Source organism: Corythoichthys intestinalis, chromosome 15 (genome assembly GCF_030265065.1).
Source record: "Corythoichthys intestinalis isolate RoL2023-P3 chromosome 15, ASM3026506v1, whole genome shotgun sequence".
Taxonomy (NCBI): Eukaryota; Metazoa; Chordata; class Actinopteri; order Syngnathiformes; family Syngnathidae; genus Corythoichthys; species Corythoichthys intestinalis.
In genome coordinates, this window is record NC_080409.1 from 43,870,240 (window position 1) to 43,882,312 (window position 12,073).

At 40.6% G+C, this 12,073-nt stretch overlaps 1 protein-coding gene across 2 annotated transcripts in view; it reads right to left on the minus strand.

Moving 5' to 3' along the window:
* The window catches only part of LOC130930996 (kelch domain-containing protein 1-like), a 30,801-nt gene that overhangs the window by 2,991 nt on the left and 15,737 nt on the right, over positions 1-12,073 (minus strand). For both annotated transcript variants that reach the window (XM_057859408.1, XM_057859409.1), the window contains 7 exons: positions 11,236-11,348; positions 9,112-9,199; positions 7,092-7,250; positions 6,936-6,994; positions 4,316-4,425; positions 4,080-4,152; positions 3,916-4,000 (listed from right to left, as the gene is read on the minus strand). In XM_057859408.1, the coding sequence (XP_057715391.1) occupies positions 3,916-4,000; positions 4,080-4,152; positions 4,316-4,425; positions 6,936-6,994; positions 7,092-7,250; positions 9,112-9,199; positions 11,236-11,348 (687 nt within the window). The remainder of the gene's footprint in view (positions 1-3,915; positions 4,001-4,079; positions 4,153-4,315; positions 4,426-6,935; positions 6,995-7,091; positions 7,251-9,111; positions 9,200-11,235; positions 11,349-12,073) is intronic.

Below are 12,073 nucleotides of genomic sequence, written 5' to 3' on the forward strand. Positions count from 1 at the left end.
CAGAAGTGAGAACAAGGAAGATATTTGACTACAAGTGAAACAGAATTTAGTGATAGAATAGGAGCGCATAGCGATAGATCGGCGATTAATACAAATAATATATGTTGAAAAAAACCTTTTTTTTTTTCGTTCGTCCGTGGGTCCACAGACCCGCTAATTGAGGAAACAGGACGTATACTAAGCAATGATTTTATTAGCTCACATTTGGAAGGCTTGTTAACAATGCTCTTTTCTTTGACCCAGTCAAATTACTGATGTTGACTTCCATTTTACTGGACCTTCAAGCATTTCTGGTGGGAAGGTCAGATAGCGTAACACTTTCCACTGTCAATAACAAGCCACGGGAAAGCCATCTGACGATAAAAAATAACCTCTGACCTTGAACTTTGTATAATCTGTGGCTGTGTACAGTACAGAACAGTATATTCTATTGTCTGTGTGGCTGCTTTTCAAAGCCGAAATTGCATCAACATATGGCTAAAAACACAGACAAGACTGATGAAGCTGTTTCTGCTCTTGCACCCCTTTTTAAAATAAACTACTGTATTTTAAGCCAAAAGAACAGTTGTGTTTAATTGAACAATATGTCTTTATGCTGCCATAGCAGATTCATGACGCATTAAGCCCCCGAACGATTTTAAATATGTCCGTTTTACCCTGGAAACTGCCGTTCACAGACATCGCGCAACCGCTGTTGTTTTAACCTGGTCATTAAACGAAGGTAATTAATTACAGTATATTTTTTATTCAAAATGTCTGTCATTTTTAGCTTAGAATCATTAATTGATGTCTAATATTTCGTAAAAAAAAAAAAAAAAAAAAAAACGACTAAAAAATATTTCACTCGCATTTTTAAAAACTTTTAAACAAATAATGTCACAATGAAAAAAATGGCGTCTGTAAAAAAGCGACGGTTATATACCTCCTAACTATTGCTTAATTGTATTTTTTTGTTACTGTCCCATTTTCTCCGATATATAATATATATAAATAATCGATCCAAACATAGAAAAATTGGGGGAAAAAAAAAAAAAAACGTTTAAAAGGGTAAATATATGAAAAAGAAAATCTTGACCACTCCTTGATGTCTGCGATTTCTGCATCGCGACCCTTGTTATATTACCATGTTTCACCCATAAAATCCCCCAAAAATCCAGCGGTGGCCATTCACAGCTGTGTCTTGACACTCAGTGATAAATGCTACATGGAGTTTTTGGATCGAATCAAGGTAACTACGCGATAATATCTCGTTTAAGTCATGGCGTCTGTAATTGTGCTCTCGCGTGCTCTCACCTCCAGATAGGGTTTTGCTGTTTAAAAAACAATAAAAAATTTTTTAAAAATGCCCTCCTGTTCCACAGGTCATCATCACTATATATTTTCATTATAATATTCAGCCCAGTGTTGTTTTTGGCAGCCTGTTTAATTTTCGTCGTAGTCTTTGTCTTTTGGACAAAAATACCAATTAATCCTAGTCATATTTTAGTCTTTTCAAAATGTGTTCGTCTTCGTCTAGTTTTAGTCGACAATTACTCAAACTGTTTTCATCTACAAACTTCAAAAGTTTTAGTTCATGAACGAATAAATAAATAAAGGTTTCCAACAATTTCGAATGAACATAGACAGATGAGCACACAATTGTAGAGTCTACAAGGACATCACCATCTTCTTTATGATAATACACACTAAGCAGGAAAACAGCACATTATTTTCAATTAATTAAACTCACCTGGACGCCAAAAACTATGTAAAAAGTTGTCCAAGAGTTTAAGACGACACCACGCTAAATGCTATTGTTAGTGCGAACGCTATGGAAACGCGAACGGTATGCTAATCCTACAAGTTACGTAGTGTGTGATGATCACTCAGCATAGACCTTTAAAGAGCATACGACAGGAGAAAAAAAGTCTTAAATAGCATTATTATGTGAATTAGAATCATATTTTGAGACGATTCAACTATATACAACAATTTAGCAAAGCGCAGGTGACGAGACATTAGTCTTTTAATCTGCCGGTTAGCCACGCCTACCATTATAGGGCTCTAGCGTCCCCAACAGGTGGAGGATGTCAGTGGGAGACCGGGCTCATCGGTTTTACTATTCAGCCCATTGAGAGGGAATTATTCAGAACGAGGAAAACGCGACGAAGATAGCCGCAAAATGTCATTGTTTCAGTCTCTCTACTCCAATATTTTTATAGGATATTCTTTTTATCCAAGTATTTTCCCCGATTGCTAAATAAATGGCATGGTCATGACGAATAACAGTCTTGTGCTAAATGGAATATGAAATAATCAAAATGCACTTATTCAGGACGACATGGCAAAATTACTCCATAATGGTCAAAACTGTCGACTTCACCTTTACTGTCGCACCTCCCGACCGATATTTTATGACACCTAAATCGGACATATGTCATTTCCCTTCCCCGGCTTCGGAGAATGTAAACAAACCAAGAGGCGTGACAGCTAGCCGACATGCTAACCCGAACCGAGTGATGTTTCAAAGTCTTTGAAGCGGAAAATCACATATAACTAGCCCGGATTATTTGACATGACGACTGGGTTGTCGATTGTCTTCGCGGATCGGCAAACCGCCCGGAGGAGAGCAATTTACAGCTCGTTCCCCGGAGGAGGGCGGCCGCAGTTGTTGTGCAGCTAACGTGCAGCTAATGTGCATGAGGAGAGCTTTTTATATGCCTATCAATTATCAAACGTAAGTAGTCCTTTATTTAAAGAAAGTTTGTAGTGTTTACTTTGTAATCGCTGTATTCGTATTTGACATAATACAAAACAAGATGTTTACTCACTTCCTCGTAAGCCCAATGGTCCCACAGTAGTAGGGCTTGTTTTGGCCAATGTCCGCTGTGAATGGGAACCTTTTGAAACTCCAAAAAGGCGCACATGCCTCTCCCTCATAAAGCAAGCTTTTTCTGCAGCTGTTTGGCTGGCGTGATGCGATAAATAAACGTATTAATCCGCAAAATCAGCTGAATCCTTAGTCCTCATACACAATAGTATGGCTGTTTAGTGAAGAGGACGCCTTCACCCGTACACGTCACAGCGCCCTCCTCCTCAATGCAAGACCGAAGCCGGAACTCACTCATTTTCATGGCGCGGGATGAAAAAAAACTAAATAAATATAGCGATCGCTTCCACACGCATCCAAGCGGTCCATATCATTCAAGAGCATAAAATACCGCGTGTATTATGAAATAAACATGCTTTTTCGTGTCACATGCTCTTTAAAGGCTAGAGCAACTAGAGCAACAGCGACTAAACACTGCTAAGATGCGTGCTAACTACACATACGGTAAGAAAATGTTACACATTGTGAACTTATGACGGAAACTATGGCGATTTTTCATCTTGTTCTCGTCTAGTCAGACGAAAACTGGCATCCATCTCATTATGTTTTACTCTCCCAAGACCCGTTTTAGCTCGTCATTGTCATGAAAAAATTGTTTGTTGACGAAATATTTTCGTTATCATTATCGTTTACGAAAATACTGATTGATAAAAGTTTGGTTTTGCTAAAATCACAGGCTATACTCCAAATTTCCTAGTTATGCAGAAAATGTTTATGTTAAATGCAATTTTTTCGCGTTTCAGGTCAAACTAAGTCAATAAAATAAGGAGGAAAATGTACATATATATACAACAATAAAGAAAAGTGGAAAATAGAATTGCAAAGTCATGATCAGAAACCCAAATCTTTTGGGAAACAAAAGTGTTTTTATATGTCAATGCTACGAAACAAACTAGGAAATACGACTTACAGCCTGGAAACAAAATGTGTTACATGGTGTTGTTAACTGATGCACAAACTGACATTTTACTTTTAATATGCCAGAAATACAGTAAAATATAGTTAAGGCGGACTCCATATTGACTTCTCTTATCGTAGGTACTTACAGTGTCAACAAGAAGGATGTAATCGCAGCTGCCTCCAAACACAACAACATCAGAGTCCCTGCCTTGACAAGCTGTGTGCCATAACCTTTAAGTATACAAGACAACTATAGATTAGTCTTTCCAGTCCTAACATTTGTTAATAATGCTTTTAGTACATGCTGTACCTTGGCTTATTCTTAAACTGATGTGCCACTTCTTTCCACGTCTTTGTGTCTACATCGAACAACCAGCCGTCACCTAGTGATTCACATAAACATGAATAATTTGGCACTGATTCTTTTGCATATGACTAGAAAGAGCGCATGGAATACTAAGTGTTCATACTGTTTCCTCTGGGAAAAATTGCAATTCTGAGACAGAGGTTCCACCCTACTAAAGTGAAGTGACTAAAAGTTCTTACTCATAGGTTTGCAGTCCATGCTGAGACCTCCAAAGAGAAACAAAGTGCTGTCAGACGTCGCTGTGAGCGAATGCCATGATCTCCCCACTGGGACGTTGGACACGGGGACTCTGGGCACAATCCATTAGAGCACTGTGACTTTAAAAGAATGACGTTGAGCAGGGGTCCCCAACCTTTTATTGCACCACGGACCGGTGTGATTTGGGTCTTTTTTTCACGGATCGGTGTTGTCAAATTTTGCACCCTTATAAAATTTTGCTCACAAAGCTTTTGTGGCGGTGAAAAAAGCCCTTTTTTATATTCAGTTGGACACAGTTATCCAACGGTGCTTAAAGACTATTTACATCATAAACATACATGTGCAACACGAAAATGGCGTAAATTAATGCTTAACGACACGGCGAAGTCGTTACGTGAGAGAGCTGCGTGCAGTTGTTGTGTGCAGCTACATACCTGTTAAGTTGTAGAAATTGCAAATAGGGAGATTTCTGTTTGCCAACCCCGATGACGCGCGCGCGCGACAATTGCTAAGACAAAATGCAAACATTTTTTTTCAAGTTCATTTTGGTCACAACACTTGTGTAAAAATTAACTACACTGTCAAAGAACCTCTTTTTGGTGGCATCAGAGATAGTCTTAAACTTGCTCCATGTATTGTCTGGCATCAGGTGATACTGCTATGTTGCCTGTGTCATGCCAGTTCTCCTTGTTCCTGTAATCAACATCTAGGATATCCTCAGCTTTCCTCATCACATCCATTTGCACAAATTTGGACATCAGCTTCCTCAGCAGCCTCTTCATCTCATCAACCATCACTCCAATTAGGGTTTCGTCAGACTAAATCAGCAAGATTAAAAACATTAATTACATCATTTAGAAAATTAATCGTATTTGTTTTTAAAAGTATCTTTGTCATGGCAGTTTTTTAATTGAATTGTAACCTAGAATTGAAACTTTATATTTTTTGTTTCAGCACAGTAATAATGATATAATGTAATAAAGTGTATAGTATACACTTTAGCTTTAGCATAATAGCGAATCTAAATGATTAAACTTCAAGTAAGTAACGATATGCTTTCTCACTTAAATTCATATATTGTGGGGGTAGGACCGCAGTGGTTTAATATTCCATGATGTTTGATCCACGAAAACACAAAGTAAAGCAGCGACTTCTTCCTCATCGTTCTCCCATCATTAGCTCTAATGCTATTAGCATTAGGCTAGTTAGCTATCGCTGGCAGGTAAGACTTACGGCAATTACGTTGACGAACGTCGTTTTTCCCGAATACTGGAGGCCGACCAGGGTCAGCTCCATCTCTTCCTTCCAAAATAAAGACTTGAACCAGTCTAAAAGCCGGTTTATTAGTGCCAGCATCTTGGGAAGTCGGTGGTGCTTCGCCTCTTCCCTCCCTGTCAGATGATTGGTTGGGCTTTTCCAGCTCTGAACGGGAGTGAGGGCGGGGAAGTCGGAGACGGCCAGGCTATTCGTTGTTGGTCACTTTCCGAATCGGGCCGAATGGTATCGTTACAAAACGGTGACTAACAAAAACTTAAAAAAAAAAAAAAAAATTGACATTTTTGGAAAATCGGGAGATTTGGCTTTCTAATCGTGAGGCGTGAGCATTGGGGTCAAAATCGGGAGTCTCCCGACCAAATCGTGAAACTTAACAGGTCTGCAGCTAACATGGCAAAAGTTAATATTCCTTTCTTTAAAGAAAGTTTGTAGTGTGTACTTTGGAATCGCTGCATTCGCAGTCATTTTTAACGTAACGCGCATGCCAAATTTGTCAGAACACCGGCAATGTGCGGCACAAAAATACAGCAAACATGAAATAACATTTGTTTTTAGCCCAGTTGTGTTAAGTGCAGGGAAAAACTCACCCGCTGAATCAGTGGCTGAATCTTGCTTCGCGAGAAGCCCGCTTCACGAAGATACGATGTTGGAAATTGTAGCACAGTTTTCAGTGTTCTCCTAGCGATGTCAGGATATTCCGAAATGACTATAATCCAGAATCTCGGTAGAGTTGCTGTCTCAAATGTACGTTTAAGGTCGCCGTGATTTGCGATCTCTACAAGCTGATACTCCTGTTGCACAGACATGCTCGAATCACTCGGTTCATTCACATACGGGTCACGAATCCACTCCTTCACAGTTCGTGGGTCTTTAGTGATTGGGAAGTAGCATGAATTTTGTTTTCTTCGAGGTTGTAGGCTCACCTTCTGGGTCGTCAGGTTCCCTTTTTCCCCATAATAAAGCTGTCCAAGGAAGTCTGTTTGTCAATCATTCTAGTGTGGGGCTAATTATTTCCGGGAACAAATGTGATGAGCGACGACCTACGTCATACGTTATTATCGAGGCCAATCGCACATAGATATACAAAACACGATGTACTGCCTAAAGTCCAATCAATACATTTCTATGACGACCTCCTATCGTGTAGTTGTATATCTAGAGTAGACAAGAGATATTGGTGTGTTAAGCGGCACAGGCCAAAGTCAATCGGCCAGAATGCAGTCGTTAATAAATTATTTATTTATTTATTTATTATTTCTGCACGGCCTGGTACCGGTCCGCGGCCCGGTCGTTGGGGACCTCTGATGTTGTTTCACAGATACTCACATTTCTGACCACGTCCATGTGTCAAGGTCCAAGCAGTGTATGTCATTTTTTCTGGTTTCCTTCATTAATGATAAAAAAAAAAAAAAAAAAAGAGAGAAAATATGAACACAATGTTTTATTTCTACGGTGACAGTACCGCAGAGAAATGTCTCTCACCTTAACTCTCCCGCCACAAATGTAACCCCGATTTCCAAGTGTGGCACAGGCCTGGGCCGCTCGGGGGGCTGGGGTGCAGCCGCGTGTTTGAGGTTGAGCCCAGCTAGATTGGGTGGGGTCAAATATGTGAACTTCGTTGTTCCATCCCCACACAAAGCCCTTAAAGAAGACAAGAAAACACCATTAGCTACCAGAATATTTGAAGGAACCGAGTCCAGATATCTGATCATTTTTATAACGGCCAGGGGTCGCGTTAACCGAATATTTTCCGTCATTGACCGATTTTTTTTAAACGGTGACGGAAAAAACTGAAGTCCATCCGTCATTTTGACAGGTTGCAATTCACACCCCAGACCACAGGGTGGCGAGTGGGCAAATTAATTAGCTATAGTCTCTCTTGATGCATGACGTCGTTGGCCTTACTCGGAAAAATGTCAAGGCAACTGAGTGTCCGAAGTTTCTTCAAAAAGCCCCAAAACGACGATGGTGTTGATAAAAGAGGTGAAAAAAGAGGGACTGCACAAGCACAATGGCGTACCGCACGCAGGCTATTTTTAGACCGTGACGTCGCATCGTAAAGCGGAAGTAAAGCCGAAGTGGGACATTATAGACCCGCCCTCGCATAGACCCAACGTAAAAAGTGCTACTTTCTCCGGTAATGAACATGCCGATCACGCATTGCTTTTTTGGAACTTGTAGAAACGACTCTAGACATTACGACACATGAAGGATGTTTTCTTCATACGTTTCCGGAAACCAAAAACTCGAGAGGAAAAAATATGAAGACCGAATCAACTTGCGCGGACTTTAACACCAGCTCGGCGAATCCATTCACGTTTCATATGCAGTAAACATTATGTTGGGTTGGCATGGTCTTTCAGAGGACAAAGAGGTAAGCCGTTTTTATATTTTTAACATTCTTTTAGCGTAACGTTGTGCTGTACTGCTTCTGTCTGACAATGAATGACCTGAAAAGAATTACCAATGGTATCTGACTGCCACTGTTACCGTTTCTGTTATATATATATATATGAAAAAAAAAAAAAAACTTTAGTAAGGGGGAAGTGTAAATAAATTATAGAATTAAGATGTGTTATCAATGAAAAAATTAAAAATGTTCGTTGGCTGTCACTGAGTAGCATTTCCGATCGCTACACAAAGCTAATTAAATTACCCCCAAGAAAGGTAAGAGACGTAGGACAACCAGAGGATATATAAGAAGACAGGGCTGATGGTAAAGGATAGCTTGTTGAAACAGGAGAACGTCATTGTCAGTCGCGTCGATAAAAAAGCTAAAGCTATGCTTAGGTCGGCTCGTTTTTTTCGTCTTTTTCAGCCTTCGACACTAAAGCCATCTCTTTAACTGAACATTTTTATTTTCTTCCACATCTTTGCCAGTGAATTTGGCACCAGGGACATCATTTTTGGAGAGAATTGGTAGGTTTAGCTCTGTAAACATCTCCTTCGTACAAGATTTCCATTCATTTCCTATTAGCGACACACGGTGGCTACCTACTGGGGCCACAGTCAGCTGTTTTTGTCACTGCGGAGAAAAAGTTACTTATTCATCTGCTTGATGTGTGATGGCACAGTGTGGATTCTCTGTTAAGCTTGTTCGGACAGAATATTAATTGAAAATGAATGAAAACTAAATACTATTGAATATGTTGAAGCGGTATGCAATGTTAAGAGTCTTGTTAGCTGGAATTGCTGTGTCCAGCCGCTGTAGCTCTGCTGCTCTCTGTGAACTGTCTATTCAAGCCGGAACGCGCGCAGCTCTTAAGTGTCTCTGTCACATGACTGTGTCGTAGCCGGTAACGCGCTTGGCCAAAAGGACAGACAAGTACGGAAAGTGAATTATGCTAAACAAAGGGTCACCACAATGTCATTATTATCATTTTAAAAAATTAAGTGACAGGTAAAAATAGATTATGACCAGATTTTTATGACCCTGTCAGTCAAAATGACGGACAACAAAAAAGTCAGCGCAACCTCAGATAACGACGTACACTGCCAATACCTCTGATGAATCATCTTCGATGAAGCTCCTGTTTCTGCTGTCGATCTCAGCCAGCAGTTTGTGACCGTAACCTCCGAAGTAGATAATCCTAAAAAACAAAGTTTTTGCAGACTGTCAAGTCACCACTTACAGTGGGGCAAATGAGTATTTAGTCAACCCCCAATTGTGCAAGTTCTCCTACTTGAAAAGATTGTCAACATGGGTAAACCTCAACCATGAGAGACAGAATGTGGAAAAAAAAAACAGAAAATCACATTGTTTGATTTTTAAATAATTCATTTCCAAATTAGAGTGGAAAATAAGTATTTGGTCAGCTAAAAACAAGCAAGATTTCTGGCTGTCAAAGAGGTCTAACTTCTTCTAACGAGGTCTAACGAGGCTCCACTCGTTACCTATATTGATTAAACCTGTTTTAACTCATTATCAGTATAAAAGACACCTGTCCACAACCTCAGTCAGACACACTCCAAACTCCACTATGGCCAACACCAAAGAGCTGTCGAAGGACACCACAGACAAAATTGTAGACCAAGACCAAAGACCTGTCGAAGGACACCACAGACAAAATTGTAGACCAGCACCAGGCTGGGAAGACTGAATCTGCAATAGGTAAAACGCTTGGTGTAAAGAAATCAACCGTGGGAGCAATTATTAGAAAAATGGAAGACATACAAGACCTCTGATAATCTACCTCGATCTGGGGCTCCATGCAAGATCTCACCCCGTGGCGTCAAAATGATAACAAGAACGGTGAGCAAAAATCCCAGAACCACACGGGGGACCTACTGAATGACCTACAGAGAGCTGGGAACACAGTAACAAAGGCTACTATCAGTAACACAATGCGCCGCCTGGGACTCAAATCCTGCACTGCCAGACGTGTCCCCCTGCTGAAGCCAGTACACGTCCAGGCCCAGCTGTGGTTCACTAGAGAGCATTTGGATGATCCAGAAGAGGACTGTGAGAATGTGCTATGGTCAGATGAAACCAAAATAGAACTTTTTGGTAGAAACACAGGTTTTCGTGTTTGGAGGAGAAAGAATACTGAATTGCATCTGAAGAACACCATACCCACTGCGAAGCATGGGAGCTGAAACATCCTGCTTTGGGGCTGTTTTTCTGCAAAGGGACCAGGACGACTGATCTGTGTGAAGGAAAGAATGAATGGGGCCATGTATCGAGAGATTTTGAGTGAAAATCTCCTTCCGTCAGCAAGGAAATTGAAGATGAGACGTGGCTGGGTCTTTCAGCATGACAATGATCCCAAACACACAGCCAGGGCAACAAAGGAGTGGCTTCGTAAGAAGCATTTCAAGGTCCTGGAGTGGCCTAGCCAGTCTCCAGATCTCAACCCCATAGAAAATCTGTGGAGGGAGTTGAAAGTCCGTGTTGCCCAACGACAGCCCCAAAACATCATTGCTCTAGAGGAGATCTGCATGGAGGAATGGGCCAAAATACCAGCAACAGTGTGTGAAAAGTTTATGAAGAGATACAGAAAACGTTTGGCCTCCGTTATTGCCAACAAAGGGTACATAACAAAGTATTGAGATGAACTTTTGGTATTGACCAAATACTTATTTTCCACCATGATTTGCAAATAATTTCTTTAAAAATCAATGTGATTTTCTGTTTTCTTTTTCCACATTCTGTCTCTCATGGTTGAGGTTTACCCATGTTGACAATTACAGGCCTCTCTAATATTTTCAATTGGGAGAACTTGCACAATTAGTGGTTGACTAAATACTTATTTGCCCCACTGTATATTGATCTGAAACTTCATAATGCATATACGAGAAAGATTTCCGAATTGAAACTCAAATCCAAATTTTTCGTTTGATTCGTTTTGTCTCATTTCACTTACTTAATTAAAATCCAATCAGTTTTCAAAACGGTCAGTAAATTGTCGTTTTTTTTGTGTGTGTGTGTCAAATCGATTCAAAATTATTGTAGAATGCACCAACACAGTTCACGGAACAATACTGCAATCCAAAGAGTATCACATGCGAACCGGACACAGCCTTCAGCCTGTGGTAGCACATTAGTGCTTGTTTTATTGGTTAATACAGAGTGAAAGCAAGCATTTAAATATTTAATGTGAAAAAGTCATTTGTTTATGATTCTTACCTTCCTTTGTAAACCCAGCAGGATAGTTTGTCTCGAGGCGATGGCACTGAACCGAAGCGGTGTACGATTTTGGTCCATGCGTATTGACGGTCTGTCAGCTTGACGCGATAGATCTGTTTTAAAGTCACACGGCGACGCCATTAGCTTTACATTCATGACAAATTTTAATGATGGACATGCCATCAATGCTATCATAAATACGACAGTGGAATGAAAAAGTACCTGAAACTTTTGGAATTTCTCACATTTCTGCATAAAATCACCATCAAATGCGATCTGATATTAGTCAAAATCCCACAGATGAAAAAAAAGTGTCTGTTTCAAGTAAAGCCACCCAAACCTTAATGAGTTTTCATATTAAAGCTGCCCTGCCCACTATAAAACCCACACCTGGTAAGAATTGCTGTTATTTCAATGTGACTGGCATTGTCAGATTGAGCAAAGAGGAAGAAAGTGGGCGAGCGAGCGAGAGAGCGGGAGCGAAACAGAGGGAGTGATATCGGTGAGTTTGGAAAGTGCGCGCTGCGCGGGTAGCGCGGAGTTCAGTGGCTGCAGCCCCTGCGTTTTTGTTTTGGACAATAAAAGTATCGATAAAGAGCCATCCGACGCCTCTCGGTGTTTTTATGAACGCCGCCGCCTTCCTGAGGAGGACATGGGCCGAAACAACGACAACGAGCCAAGTGAATCGCCGGTTCACTCCTCATTATGGCGAGTAGTTGAAAACACCGCCAATTACCAAAAAGGGCAGAATTGGTGACACATGAAAGTGGCATAAAGCCAAAAAAGCGGACCAGAATAGCCAGAGCCTGGAATAATTTCAAGGAAAATATGGAGGGTG